At 40.5% G+C, this 16,344-nt stretch overlaps 1 protein-coding gene across 1 annotated transcript in view; it reads left to right on the top strand.

Moving 5' to 3' along the window:
* The window catches only part of LOC135473393 (uncharacterized), a 33,018-nt gene extending 20,655 nt beyond the window's left edge, over nucleotides 1-12,363 (top strand). The window contains exons 8-11 of the mRNA XM_064753244.1: nucleotides 194-1,365; nucleotides 5,850-6,130; nucleotides 9,607-9,698; nucleotides 10,281-12,363. Coding sequence (XP_064609314.1) covers nucleotides 194-1,365; nucleotides 5,850-6,130; nucleotides 9,607-9,698; nucleotides 10,281-10,396 — 1,661 coding nt within the window. The 3' untranslated portion in view covers nucleotides 10,397-12,363. The remainder of the gene's footprint in view (nucleotides 1-193; nucleotides 1,366-5,849; nucleotides 6,131-9,606; nucleotides 9,699-10,280) is intronic.
* The last annotated feature ends 3,981 nt before the right edge of the window (nucleotides 12,364-16,344 follow it).

Genomic DNA, 16,344 nt, shown 5'->3' on the forward strand with positions numbered 1-16,344 from the left:
ATTGGAATGGTATAGAACACTTGGGACATAGGGTATCCAATTCAAGATGAATGTTTGTGTATTTAAACAAGAAGTGAAAACAAAAATACGTGAATTCGAACGCCTACTAAATGTTTGATGCTACACACTTATATACAGAAAAAAACAGATCCACTGTATTTACACGTGTTAAATGTTTAATGCAATTTTGTAGGTTTCACCGGTCGAAACCAGAAGGAGTGTGGCTGTGAACTGGAATGTGACAGAACGGAATTTGATATATTTGCCTCGCACGCCACATTGGCGTCCTACGGCGAAGTGAACTGGAGAAGGGAATTTAAAAATCTCGCCGCTTTAGAAGAACGTGTTAGAAACGCTCGCGACACTTTCCAAAAGGAGGATGTGTCTATAAAGAATCACGATCGTGAGCAGCTCTTGTCCCTCAAACAGTCTTTGGAGGATAGCTCTGTTCAGGCGGATTCGTTTCTGACCTACGTCAATCAGTACGACAAAGAGCATACGAATGCCTCTAATAATCTTTTGGAGGCTGTCGGAGAACTAAATAAAAGCGTTCTGTCCAACTACGACTTTTTCCAAGCAACAGGTCACACGGCTTTTAACTTGTTTGTACAGAACCTTAGAAAAGAGCTTAACGGTATTTCGTCGAAAGCTAAAGAGTTTTATCCGGGCAAGATGAACAGTCAAGGTCGACCAGAGCAAATGTCTTTACAAAGCGTGGATGAAATGCTGAGAAACTTAAGCAAACTGGTGCCAACGGGAAAGCAAGATTGGTCCCAGAGTACGCCAGTCATGGTGGAAATACAGGACGGAATCCGGACATTCCAAGATGAATTGTTATACGGTTACGGTCAAAATTACAGAGAATTCAACAAGTCCAGGCGGTATTACGAGATCAGTACGCGTGGCTTGTTGGATACGGCTCAAAAACTCTCAGCTGTTCTTCTGAAAAGTTATTGGCTACTAGGCAACACTAGTGCTGCGGCCAGGGGACGTAACCATGTCAGAGCTAACACTCTGTATAGTGCCTTTTTGAACACCATTAAAGAGGCAGAGAGAAGCCAAGTGAAACTGTCCCAAGAGCTAGAAGAGTTATTCCAGCGATATATAGAAAACCGTCGGGGAGTTGTGTCGCTGTATAAAACGTTAATGAGTATCGGGGCCAACACAACAACGGATTCTTGGAGTTTGTGTAAAGATGTGAAACAAATGAAATCCCTCGCGGAGAGACTAAAAATCAAGATGTCATACCTCCAGGATTCCATGGATTCTGTAGTTAGAGGATATCTCAAAAATGACTTCAATAAAACAGCTATGGGAAATCGGCTGAAAGATGACAAAATATTCAAAGAAATGAATGAGGTTGAGGTAGGTATAAATATATGATGGGAAAGTTTATTATCATATAAACGAATATCAAGTGAACCAAAATGAAATCTTTAGACACAGATTGTTATGTGAAGGTCATGACATCGTATCTGGTATTTCTAACTGTGCCAACGTGATCATGGTTGTCTGAATATAAAGATTGCTGAATAGCCAAGGAGATGTAAAAGTAATAAAGTCAAATGGTAAGGTTGCTATTGGGTATAGTACCATCCATTTGCAGTTTGATCAACCGTATACACACTTCCAATACGTGTTGTGAAATTACTTTTAAAGATCCACCCACGGGAACAAGGCAATACATTTGTTCTGTGCGTTTAAAATAGGATGACAAATCGAACACCCTTACTTCACAGTCAAGTCTCAAATCTGACATACGACCTGTGACGTGACACATCTAATCCTCGACGATACCATGATTGCTGAGTCGCAATTTGTTACCGAAGTAAGCTTATTAAAAGAAGCCCATTGAAAGCAAAAACAGCATATATGTATGTATATATGTATATGTATTCTGCTGGTTATAATATGTATTGGAGGGGGGTGCCGTGGCTCAGTTGCTTAGCGCCCTAGCGCGGCGTAATGACCCAGGAGCCTCTCACTCGCTGTGAGTTCAAGTCCAGCTCATGCTGGCTTCATCTCCGGCCGTAAGTGAAAATGTCTTCAGCAACCTGCGGATGGTCGAGGGTTTCCCCCGCGCTCTGCCCGGTTTCCTCCCACCATAATGCTGGCCGCCGTCGTATGAGTGAAATATTCTTGAGTACAGCGTAAAACACCAATCAAATAAACAAATAAATAATTTGTTTCAGACAATATTCTTGTGGTATTCTTGTGATAAAAATCGTGGCTGTGGTCATTTAAAACAAACCCATTGTCAGATTCCTCTATCTTCAGAAATATAGCCGAGTATGTTTCGCTGCCTGTGTGTTGTCAAGTTGTTCACTGAGTCGGTTTTATAAGCCCATACCGAAGGAGGTGGCTCCAGTGTATGGTGTATCCACTTACCCATCACTGGACAAAAGAACTAGCCATAATCGTGGGCATGCAAATTGCACCTCTAGGTCAGCTTTTCACTTTTTGGTTTATCCACTCAATCAGCTAACAAAACATAGCCTATATCAAACAAGACTATAGTAAACAGACTAAAGCCAGACCAGTCACGACAGTGTGATAGTTGGCAAATCATCACATGAAATCCGGTAGCTTGTCAGTTCGCCTCATTTAGGGTTTCATTCTAGCTATTCATGAAAATGGCTAAAGAGAAGGAACTTACTTCACCTCTAGCATCATGGCTTCAGTAGATAAAAAATAATGCAGTTATGTTATTAGCGATACATATGTAGATAGTAGCATGTGTCAGTCACTGTACAGGGAAACATATGACATGAGTAATATTATTTATGACAAATGTGGTAACCGCCTCAAATACCCTTTTCCTGTTTCTTTCGGGGATTAAAACATGAGTGTACCTAAATCATGCAAGTCAGGAGAAAGCCTGTTGCTGTATAGATATTTAGATCTATTCATAGATATTATTATGATTAACTGAATCTTTGGCCGAACAAGATTTTGATCGTCTGACGCATTTCCTTGACGCTCAACTCTCCCTTGGTTGCCTGAACACATATACTGGATATATTCACAAAGACTAAGATACATGATCCTGATTTACCTAGCACAATATTAAGAGTCATTATGTTTGGCCGGAAGACCGAGCAATTCGCCTCAGTTAATAACGTCGAACTAACTTAAAGGTTATCTCGTCTTCTACATCATAAAAAGGGGAACATGGATGTAGTTATCGATGCTATGTTTAAATACCGATGTCTTTAATGAATCTAATCAGGCTATTCATTAGAAGCGTGACAGAGTTGCCGTGCCTTTACAGGCCGGAACTGAAGGCTCTAATTGGTGGAGAACCAGTAATACGACCCACCATCCTTTGCCTATTCACTGTGATAATGATCAATAGGCTGTCCGCCATATGATTTTCCCAGCTCTAAAAACTGTCCCGACTGCAACCGTAGTCGGTAAATCAAGAGCACCGTTGCCATGTCAACGAGCGGGTATTTTCGCAAAACGGGCAGTTGCCGGCAATAATTAGCGTCTGCTTCACGACTAACAAGGGACATTATCAAGCGGTTTGATGCACGTGGTTGTCCATTGTCTCCCTAGCTAAAGGTCGCATGACATGTGATGTGGAAAAAACTTGGCGAGGTGGCGAGGTAATGATGTTCTGACATGCACACCTTATTCCAAGCCGCGTCCAGCACCGTACAACCTTGTCCGTGGTGCTTGCGGCATAGTACATAGAACAATACATACACTATAGACAGAAGTATGCCATAACAACCGTTTGCAATAACACTTTTTACCTCAGGAATTGCAGACTATACCAATTAAGTATAGATCATGCGTTTAATCATAGATATAGCAAAAGTTAATCATCATTTAACCGAAAATGCCGCTGTTTGGCCCAGCCTAGAGGGTTAATCAATGTAAAATTTATATCCCGCTTGTATCTAGCGCTGCGATCGGTAGTTAGCGCTGCCACAATGGCCTATGACCTTGTGCGGAGTTTCAGTCATGCCTGCATAGATAACATGCGTGAAGATAGAGTAGCCACAACGCTGTTTTGACTTTCTGCAAATATGGGACCATTTGATTGCCTGTTCTAGCCGTCGATGATTTTCGGTACAAGAGAGAGCGGCAACAGTGCCTTTATGTAAAACTTGTTACATCGGATATTCACATAGCTGCAGTGTTTGAGCATTATTGGATTTGAGCGGGTATAGTTTTCCATTATCATTAAAATCGGTTGCCTGAATATAAGGTTGAATATGTATTTGGATTCGACTGTGAAGTGGTAACGGTATCTAAGATCTTAAGAAGAAATAGATGTTCGACATTTTGTTGTTGTTTTTGTTGAGGTCTATTTTTTGGTGTGAAATTGATTTCACACGAAATCACGCTTCAGCACTCGAGATTTGCTTGTTACGTGTTCACATATATGTTTTCAAAGAAAATTCACGTGAAGAGGTGGTATTTAGCAGTATATCACCTGTATCTCCCGACACCCTTCCCTTATTTTCCCAAAGCTCCTGTATAAGTCCGCTCAAATGTGTTGACTTAGCTCATCTCATGGCAAGGACGTATGCTGCTATGGTGATTAGACAGGTCATTAGACATGGTGCATGTCACGAGACCGCCATCGTGCCTTTCCATATAGTAATATTAAGCCTACATATAGCCTGAAGGGTTATCGTACCTGGCCCTACAGGACAATTTCACGTTCATGTACCTTTCCAACTCCAGTCCGTCCTAATACCTGGTATACACTAGATCCCACAAGTTAGGTTAGGCTTGAGATTAATGAGTGTGAAATTTAGCACTCGTCGGTTTGACTTCTCCACACAAAAGTTTTAATGGCTGGATTATTCTTGCAAGAGGGTTTGCCGGTGTAGGTTTTGACATCTTTTAATCCCGTATTATATTGAGTCTCTATGAAACTTGAGCAGTAGGTTTGGAAAAGAAACTACAGGTGCGTATAGCCTGGCTCGCTGGGTCTGGCATAATGGTGCTGTAGGAAGCGGTGGGGCAGGCGGCGGTTGAGGCTGTACTACTGCACTTTCAAAAGTGGGGTAGCCAGCATATGCTCTATATCTAAAAACTAAATTTGTGCCAAAATGTGCAGCATAGGCCTTCTTCATCATAACCTTGAGCATGGATATTTTTGTCTCATAAAACACGTTCAAACGCGCGTTCGGTAACAGACGCACATAAATAGGCTTTGCATACAAGTATTAAACCTTACATATAAGCAATCCTCTGGTTCAGACTGTCCACACAGCCCCATATCAATGATCAACCCGTAGAGTGTTCGGATAAAGCCATTCTAGCATTTCATAAAAAGGTATCATTTCATTTTTAACTCGTGATTACTTCGCGAATTCCTTTCTGTTCCGAATATTTCATTCAAATGACCTCGGTTAGTTGGGTGGGTGAAAGAAACTCGACACAGCCATGAGAAACCGCTGCACCTCGACAGTTGTCTGATAAACCACCTGACGTAAGGCAGTAACCCAGCGATCTGAAGCTTGCTTGGAAAGTTTAACCTTATTCTTAGGTGAACTGAGACAGCGTAGCGCTGCCTGCGATGGTCTTCATTTCACTCATTTTATATAATATTTGTATCAATTTAACCAATAAATCAATTAACGAACCTCTCACCAATACGGCCACTGTGGGTTCAAGCCCCAGGTCTTCCTAGCTTCCTCCCCTGCAGTACACGGGATAGCCTGCAACCATCTGCGGATGGTCGTGGGTTTTTCCCCGGTTCTCCGATCATAACGTTGGCTGCCGTCGTATAAGTGAAATATTCTTGAGTACAGCGTAAAACACAAATCAAATAAATGAATAAAATCATAAATCTATTAATCAGCACTGCTATTGACCTTTCATTACAGTCCATCGTACGCAGTATCTTATCCATGACAAACCGAATGCAGCTGGATGGGTGGAATCTGGTGAACCCGATTAAACCTATATCTGCTCGTCTCAGCGAGTTCGGACTGATGGAACCAACTAAGGTCCAGCTTATCTTTGACCGGCTTACCTTTTCCTTGCTGAGCAAAGAGGTGAAACATCTGAACGACGAGATCCAGACGAGCCTGAGCATAATACGGTCGTACCAGGAGGAACTATCCGACTACACTCGATCTAACAGGATCAACGAGGATTTCTATAAGTAAGTCAGACACGGCTAAATTCTACCTGACAACCCTAATCAGTCTGTCTAGGATTTTCTGTACATGTAACTAACTACGAGTCTGTTCCAATTTTCATACACAACGTTTAATTCGTTGCAGACAAGAGCTTCAAGTCGATAATGCCGGGCTCCAGATTTTAGAAAAACAATATGGACCAACACACTGCAACACTACGCCAAAAGATTATACATGTAAATAGTAGGAAAGGCCGATATGATGTGAGTCAGAGGCCATTGCCAGCTTTCACTTAGTTCAGAAATACGGCATGAGATCACTACAGTGTACGCGGCTCTGAGTGACAGCCAGGATTAAATGTAACGCTCGTCCCTTATATATATTTTTTTTCATACGCGGCCATCACAGTTCATAGTGTATTTTCATATTTTCTGCTAGGAAGACTTGAACTGGATAATTGCGACTTAAATTATTTGATTGTCGTAAAACACTATGAGCCATGGAGTGTGTGGGGGAATCGGGAAGCGAAGAAATAAAGGGTGAAACTATAGGGATGACACTCGCATACAGGTCTATACCGTGCCCTTATAAAGGGTATTTCTGTAGGGAGAATGACTGTGGGTCTAGAGAAAGGATTAAAGAACAGGACTTCCACGCTATTTTTATTAGTACCTAAAAGAAGAAAGGCGAGAGATTCTCAGACATGTCAATCTGTTTTATGAACAAAAAAATGCTGTGCTGCCAATAACGCCAGCATATCATTGTAAGTGTTGGAAGTGCACTGTTTCTAGCCAAAGTTAGCATGGTACCCGGCTGATGTTGATTGTTCCAAATCCATTGACTTCGTTGAACTCCCCTGTCTTGTAAAATGGTAGAAGTATGTACTGCAGCGAATCTTTTAGACATACCCGCGCAGGTTTTCCATATCGCTGGCTCAGTCGATTGAAGCGTTGTTCTAATTCAGGTTCGAATCCATTTCCCGGCTGCAGATTTATGTGAACAGGTTTGTCAAGTATACCTGGCAAAGGGAGATGTTTCTTCCCCTATTTTATCCTCCCATAAATCTAAAAAGTTAAATATTCTTCAGTACAGCGTTAAACATTTATCAAATATAAATAAATCAGTATTCAAGTGCTTGACAGGCAATAAATAAAATGCACACTCGTGGGAATGAGAAATGGGCTGCACTATCACAAAAACAATTTTAAAAAAAAGATATCCAGTGGTCAATTTTTAGTGAGTATTAAGCACTCAATAGATTATGCTTAAGACATGGCTGTCAGCACTGCGCGAAGAATGAGTGATTGATAAAACGTCAAGAACGATTATGCATAAATAATATACCTTGAGTTAAGGCGTCCCAAGTGGATAAAGGTTGACGCGCAGCACCGAGGTAAACAGGCGTCAGCAGTGCTGTAGATAACTGCCTACCTCATCAAAGATTCCCAGTCAATGGACCATCTCTATTTAAATCATGTCGTGCTGTATTGTCTTGTAAATGCTGTTTATCGATTTACCATGGAGAGATGCCTCCTTCAGTACGATAGGTAAACCCTCAGCCTACCTGGCTCGACCGATAACCCAGCATAATTAGAGGAAATTACCTTTCAAGCAAGGCGTCCGAACATTGATTTGAATCTCTCTTCATCGGAGAGAAACGGGTGCTTGATAAGCACTGGTTTTCTGCACAAAGGAAACTCGTTCTTCTCGCACGTAATTGTCGGTGATTTCCATCGGGGGCAGTGCGTGCTGGTGGAAAGACTTGTGATCTGCCGACCGGAGAGATTAGCATGTCGAGCACACAGAAGGAAAAAACTTAATTGTCCCTTGCACAGCAAAATAAAAAAAATGCTGGTTAAGACTGCCATCCATCTTCACGAACACATATCATAGATTTTTTCACTACGTGTTATTGCCTTGAATCTGCACGTGTTTAAGTGCCATTACGTAGTGTTTTACCGTCTGCTATCCTCGCATTTCATCATTCAATGTCGGGCTGAAATACAACCATGAGCCATTTCTTTCCTCAGCGGCTGTACCTTACTTACAGTTTAAATCAAACGTTGTCGTATGTTTCGTGCTCGACTGGCTGTAAAATGGCCTTATGTCATCGCAGAATCGATCAATGTATGTAATTGTAACCCTGCTATACAGCCCTTAACTAAGTAGACTGTGATAAGTGTACATTACAGGGCATATCTCGCAATGCGCATATAATATACTGGACGTATCTTGCAGTCGAAGAGAAATAACGAAAGCAAAAGTCTTAAACAAGGACTGTATCACTATATATAAACATACTCAAATTTAAACATAAAGAATGGCATGGGGTATTAACTCACGTCAAGTCTCTTTAGAATTCACTCGGCTTGTGTATACTCAAAAGTTAAACAAGGAGTCCATTTTTGACGGACACGATAATACAATGCCACATGTCAAAAAACGAATGTCATCCAAAGTTTTTTTGACCATGGGGTGGAACTTAAGGTGGATCGCTTTCATTTTGCTTCCGCACAATAGGCGTGATCGCTGAACATTTCACACCCTCCTACACAAGCCGGTTCAAAACTGTAAAAAAAACTCAGTCGTATAACTTAATCTGCATTACACGTAAACATCATGATGCTTGCCGCTGTCGTATAACTTAATCTGCAGTACACGTAAACATCATGATGCTTGCCGCTGTCATATAAATTAATCTGCAGTACACGTAAACACCATGATGCTTGCCACTGTCGTATAACTTAATCTGCAGTAGACGTAAACACCATGATGCTTGCCGCAGTCGTATAACTTAATCTGCAGTAGACGTAAACACCATGACGCTTGCCGCTGTCGTATAACTTAATCTGCAGTAGACGTAAACACCATGGCGCTTGTCGCTGTCGTATAAATTAATCTGCAGTAGACGTAAACACCATGATGCTTGCCGCTGTCGTATAACTTAATCTGCAGTAGACGTAAACACCATGATGCTTGCCGCTGTCGTATAACTTAATCTGCAGTAGACGTAAACACCATGACGCTTGTCGCTGTCGTATAAATTAATTTGCAGTACACGTAAACACCATGATGTTTGCCACTGTCGTATAAATTAATCTGCAGTAGACGTAAACATCATGATGCTTGCCGCTGTCGTATAAATTAATCTGCAGTACACGTAAACACCATGATGCTTGCCGCTGTCGTATAACTTAATCTGCAGTAGACGTAAACACCATGATGATTGTGTTTACGAAATTTACAAAACTTGAAACGCCTAGAACATACCTTGCGTCTTTCCAAAATCATTGGAAACTGTTGGCTGATCCTCTTTGCATGATTCCGCCCTATTTTCGTACTTTCTTAGTTCTGTCATGGTTTGTTATATGCGTCGTTTTGGGAATTGGTCTTGCCATTATTGATCTGGTTGACGGTTGGTATACGAATGTCTGTTTCGACGCACAGATCCAATCAGATATGATATGAGTATAGAAGAACTGTTTTTTTTCTGCTTCAGAGCCAATCTATTACAGCTGGAGTTGTACTTTCCTGACCTAACCGAGACTCGCATCACGCAGAGAATCGCATACGGCTTATTTGATCTGGCTTGTAAGTTCCCTGGCTTGTTTACATTCTGTGATATTACAATCCTTTCTGAACAATGTAACATTGTTGTAAAGCAGAAACGAAGATCCATTTTTTTTATAAGTTAACATTAACAATATAGAGGATAGGAGGTGCATTAGTCTGTATACATGTACCTATATAGTATTGCAGTTATGTAACCGTAGTTCTACTTTTGATCCAGTTTTCTTTGATTACATCAAATAGAGAAATGACCTTGAATTATTACCCCGTTGGTAAAGTACATTTGTTCAAAACTTAGGCTACCTTATATATAGCTATTCTTCAGTTCCTAATAAGGACAATAATAGACAGTCAATGGGAGATAATCCTTCCTTACTTTGCAGATATTTAGAAGTCTTTTGTGTGGTTTGGCATTAAACATTTCTTTTCCAAATGAAAGACTCATTATTGTTACTTGAGAGCTAATTGTAATGGTGATTTACTCGTAAGTCTAAGTAAGGTAATTGTTTATCTAAAAAAAAGACGCAAACCGTTTTGGTTATATTTTTCCATTATTATACATGTATTTCTTCAGCTTTTTAATTGTGATTCTTTCTTCTCCAGGCGATGTCGGTGGAACCTTCGCGCTTTATCTGGGATTTAGTCTGTTAACAGCATTTGACATCTTGGATTTTCTCGGAGCCTTTTGCAAATGGTGCGCGTATCCATCCAGGCAGTGACAACGGACAAGTCTGTCCTCAAGCTAAAGTACGAGCTACGGCTTCTCACGGCAAAGTATACCGGCAGTGCGAAAACTTACACTTTGCTTTGAATAGGACGGAAAGAAACATTCGTTGGTACAAGACGAGAACACACATAAACACGTGACTTTCTTCACCCAGAAAACTGTGTTAACATGCGTGATTGGTTGGTAGGTAGGATTACATTACTGTTGCAGCCTTTCAAATGGCACAAACAGTCTGTGTGGGAGATGTTACCATGGTGATAAACACTTCAATCATTTGGACATGTGATCAGGTTTTGCTCACCACTTGGATGGTTTTACAATTGTCAAAATGACCCGCACCTCAACAGGTCGGGTATTCGTGCCGCATCAGTGCTATATAGTGAAAAATCAAGGTTAAAATGCTAAACGAAAGTTCCTCGCTGTGCCATGTTTTTTGTTCTGGTATAGGAATACATTTGAAGTCAGCAGTGGCGTTATTGACGAAAGCGGCGGAGCAGCTGTCTCTCATATATAGGTATGGTGATACTGTGCATATCACACACCGGACCTTTCGCAGCAGGAAGATAGGCCACGTTACGAAGGAATGTTATAAATGATTTTTTTTTTAACAAAGCAACGGTATCACGGCGTATTTTGTGGAATTTTGCGAAAAAGACTTATTTCAGACTCATAAAATGGAGTAAATAACACTGGCTATAATCAATGCAACAATGATTCTACAAAACAGACGGATGTAACAACTTTGTTATATCGTAGCGAATATACCTGGAGACGCATGAATATGCCTGGAGACGAAGAGGACGTGTAGGTCATAGACGTTGACGTCATGAGGCTTGATGTTATGCTAGGTCACATGACGAACTTGATGTGAACTTCCGATATTGTCTCATGACGCCACACAGAGTTGGACTGGCTCTCGCACATATACTTGAAGCAATGCGTTCATGGCCTCTACTTGGATGTAACGATCAAACTTTGAGTACAATCATGAGCACACCATTCTTTGATGATAGAGATCAGAGAACTAAAATATATTTTACAAATATTCCCAGTGACATACCTTAGTTAATGGTGTGTTATATAGGCCTGCAGAGCCGCGGCGTTGACAATATGACGTTCTCCGTGTGCTTAGTGAGGATTCTACCAAGGAGGCTTGGCAGCGTGGTGGGTAACATATAAATCAGCTTGTTTGAATATACATCGATAAACATGTAATCATTTTTTTCAATCATGCCTACAGAGCATCTTTGAAAATTAACGATAAATTTATTTTTCTTCCTTTAAAATGTTCGCATATCACTGGATTTTGGCGGTGTATTTGGTCGTCATTTCTGTTGGGACAGTGTCCTAAAATCATTTCGTTATCATCAAATCACGGAGAATGATGTGACAGTTACAACAAATATGTACTCACTCAAGAATGTCGCCAGGATTCACTCTCAGTTTCAAAATACTTCTGAACATGTATGTATGCTCGAGCGTTGGAGAATTATATATATATCTATATACCAATATATACGTATGACGTCAGTGAATCTTGCTTACAGTTTCGAGTGTTCATCAGAGCCGATATTCTCTGAACCCATGAATGAATAACTAAACTGTAAATAAGTGGCAGAAATTTCCATGAAATGGATATTACGATATACGTCGGAGTCTCCCTGCAAGCTATATACATGTATATGGGAACATTCCAAGTTATACTGTGAATATATTCAGGACCAATGTTTGTATAAAAAGTGTGTGTAAAATAATAATGATTTCAGTACTTGTCAAATGCATAAATATTTCCGTATTTATTGCACTTTTGAATTTATTATTTCAAACCAGGCTTCAAACCCTACCTTTCCGATGTTGACAAGTCTCCGTCATAGAGCTTATCAACAGTTATGTTTTCGTTTAAATTATTCAAAGCTAGAAGGGATTATTTCTTTCATATCTATTGGTGAATAAACAACTTTATCCGAACTGCTTTCATGTCTCTTTCTTGAAATAAGTGGGGTCTCAGTGGCCTATATGTTTAATTTGCTGGGACAGAACAATGACCGGGAACCCCTCACCAATGCGATTACTGTGGGTTCAAGTCCATCTCACCCTGGTATCCTCTCCAGTCTGACAACAATCTGCGGATGGTTCTGGATTTCCATACCCGGTTTTCTAACGCCATAATGCTGACCGCCGCCGTAAAAGTGAAACATTCTTGAGTGCGGCGTAAAAGTCAGATCAAATATATAATTTAATAAATAAAATAAAATTAAATTTTAATAAATAAATACGTATGCATGTTACAGTTCTTCATATTCTAATATATATCCACATTGTCAGTAATTAGAATTCTCCTGTGCGAATTATTAGCTGTACTCTCAAGAGTTCGAAACAGCCATATGTCTCGCTCATTGAACAATATGTATACAGTGGTCCGCGTTGTGCAGATATAGACAGATCTGAAACCTGACATTTTTTTTTCGCTACACTGACTGAAAAAAGATGAATCTTTGATTATATTATATGGTTCCCTAGAATGACTTGCGCCGGGAGATTTGGGTCCTTCTTTCTGACGATAGATACATTTATTATCCCCTATTATATAAACCATATACTGTAGTTAAACAAACTGTAGAACAGACCAATATGTTGACTTAGCAGGTGTCCAATGAGTCTATATAGAAGCTACGACAATGACGGCGATTTAAAGTGAAATGAAAAGATGTGTTCATTTGTTTATGAACAAGAAAACGGTGACGATTTGAGAGAGCATGGAATGACAAGCCAGCCAACAATGCATTCACACATGTAAAACCCATGGTATGACTGTCCCACGAAGAATCAACAGGTGTAAAACCAATGGAATGACTGTGAAATTAACAGTACATCCATACATGTAAATCCCATAGAATGACTGTCCAATCAACAGTACATCCATACTTGTAAAACCCATAGAATGACTGTCCAATCAACAGTACATCCAAACTTATAAATCCCATAGAATGACTGTCCAATAAACAGTACATCCATACTTGTAAAACCCATAGAATGACTGTCTAATTAACAGTACATCCACACATATAACACAAATGGAATGACTGAACCGATGTAAAACCCATATAGGAATTACTATCGAAACAAACAATTTATGTACATCGATAAAACGATAGTCCAGTCAGCAATTTATCCACACAAGGAAAACTCACAGAATGACTGCGCAATCTGCAATCCTTCAAAAGATAGACAAGAGAAAAATTCGTGAGCACCCGTACAACTAAAAGACATTTAGAATATTCGGAGCTGCCTGTCCTCTTAATTCCACTTTAACCTCAGAAAGAAAGTATATATATTCCAAGGTTATGCTTCTAACATTTTTGATAAATCTAAAGTGATGTCGCCGACGTTTAAAAGGAGACAATGAGTGGTACTTGCCAGTAGGTAGGAAGTGGCAATGGCCAACGTATAGTGTTGCAGTGAAGTAGGGGAGACAACTTCTATAAAAGCTGAGTTGATTTTTTTCTGAAAGAGTTTGATTTATTTATTTAACTGGTCTATACACCGTACTCTATAATATTTCACTTATTTCGTAGTTTGATGTTGGTGCTTGTTTACTATAACTCTGCCACACTTGGTATTTGTATAATAAAAAATTTAAATTTAAATTTAACTTCAGATCTGGTTTCCTCTCTGGCCGTACGTGGGAAGGTCTGTAAGCAACCTGCGGATGGTCGTGGGTTTCTCCCGGGCACTGCCCGATTTCCTCCCATCTTAATACTGGCCGCCTTCGTATAAGCGAAATATTCTTGAAGTATTCAGGAGTGCCCTCAGTTAGTCTGTTGTCGCTGTGAGTTCAAGCTCATGCTGGCTTCCTCTCCGGCCGAAAGTGGAAAGGTCTGCCAGCAACCTGCGGATGGTCGTGGGTTTCCCCCCGGCTCTGCCCGGTCTCCAACCACCATAACGCTGGCCGCCGTCGTATAAGTGAAATATTCTTGAGTACGGCGTAAAACACCAATCAAATAAATCAATAAATCAGTTAGTCTGTTGGCGCCACCCATTAGCACAGTTGGAAGCGTGAAGCAAAGAGACTAGGGTTTGATAGTGTCTCTCAACGACAGACCATTCGAATGTAAGTACAGAAAGCTACGGAGATAAAACCTCTGATAAAAATCGTCACTATCACTGAAAAATAAAACCATCTAACCTTACCCAACATGTGTGCTACTCACTCCTAACGCAACTTGAAAACGTCATTACAAGCTTTTGAACGCCAGAAATTTTATGTTAACATTTAAGAGATGACCTGACCAAAGATTAAGTCTATAGGTTTAAACATTGTCCCTGTGAGCTCTAGTCAAGCCCATGTTGGCTTCCTCTCTGGTCGTATACGTGGGGAGGTCTGCCATCTAGCAACCTGTGCAGGGATGGGCGTGGGTTTCCTCCAGGCTCTGTCCTCCAACCATTATGCTGGAGGCCCTCCTATAAGGGAAATATTGTTGAGTACGACGTAGCACACAAATCAAGTAAAGAAATTATAAATAAATTGTTATAGTTGATTCTTTGAATACGATTTTCTTCTTGCCTTTCTTAAATAACCCCTGCGAAGTCTAGCGTGAAACAATTTTCACTATAGAGCAGAGAAGACAATTGACAGTTGACAAAAAGTCACACGTAACCGATGAAATCCGGTCTCTTGTCAGTTAACCTTAACTTTATTCAAAATGCATATAAACCCTTAAAAAGTAGCAACTTAGACGCCTCCTGGCTGACATAAGTAGGTTAAGGCGACAAAAATATTTTGTCACGTCCTCAGTATCGGGGGCCTGTTAAATTTTTAATTAGTGGCCTCTACCGACTCATCTGTAAAATTGCTGCACATACATTACCTTGATTTTCTTCACTTTCAGTTGATTTTATGTCACCAACAATTTGCATACAGCGTAAGGATAGATTTATGGTAATCAGCAGTGAGACTAAAGCTGGATTGTTTTATATATATCCCGAGAACTGGTGATGTTTACATAAGTTTAATAGTTCGAATATAATTTGACCGTCGGCAGCTGTTTCCAATACCCTACAGAGAAAAACCCTTCACCCTGAACTTGACAGAGGTCACAATATGGAATCATTTAGAAATTACGGTTATGGTACTTGATACCGATGCCCTTGCCAAGCTTCTGCATTTATTTATTTATTTATTTATTTATTTATTTATTTATTTATTTATTTATTTATTCATTTGCTTGTAGCTGAACGCTGTTCTCCAGAATTTTTCACTAGCACCACGGTCGCCAGGTGTAGACATATTGTGGAGACAACAGGAGTGCGCATGTCCGGAATACACCGCACGATGTATTCACCAGGTAGGTGATAGAGGCCCTGACGTAAGGCCGCAGTTGAGGCAGTGACAGCTGGGAGACTATGACTTCACTTGGCAAGAGCCTGAAGGCTGGGGCGAGAACAATGTACATATACACTATTCCAGATGTGACCCACTATCAACAAGCAGAAGAACTGTCCTGTCGTGTAGAGGGCTGTTTATCTGTCCTACGCGGAAAATTTCACCGACCTTCACAACAGGAACCTGCCCTTACATTTGGTATACAAGGATTTTGCTAGTTATTCTAAGTGTAGATATGCCAAAGCCAGAATCGCTAAACCATGTTTGAACAGTAATCCAACCATTTAAACATTTGAATCGAACATCTCGAAACAACGTCAGCCAATTTTGGAGTTTTCTTCCACTGGTATTTTGGTTGGAATTAATTTGGCTTTTACATTTTTTTGGGCGGGGGAGTGGGGGGGTGTCAAGAAGATGGGAGCTCTAGTCATTGGATTTTGCTGTCAACAATTTATCTTGCAAGGAGCCAGAGCGCGTGCCTTGGCTGAGGTATGTACATAAAATGTGGCGGACGTCAGTTGCACTTCTCGATTCAAAATTCTCAACAGGTGGATTGT

Source organism: Liolophura sinensis, chromosome 8 (assembly GCF_032854445.1).
Source record: "Liolophura sinensis isolate JHLJ2023 chromosome 8, CUHK_Ljap_v2, whole genome shotgun sequence".
NCBI lineage: Eukaryota > Metazoa > Mollusca > Polyplacophora > Chitonida > Chitonidae > Liolophura > Liolophura sinensis.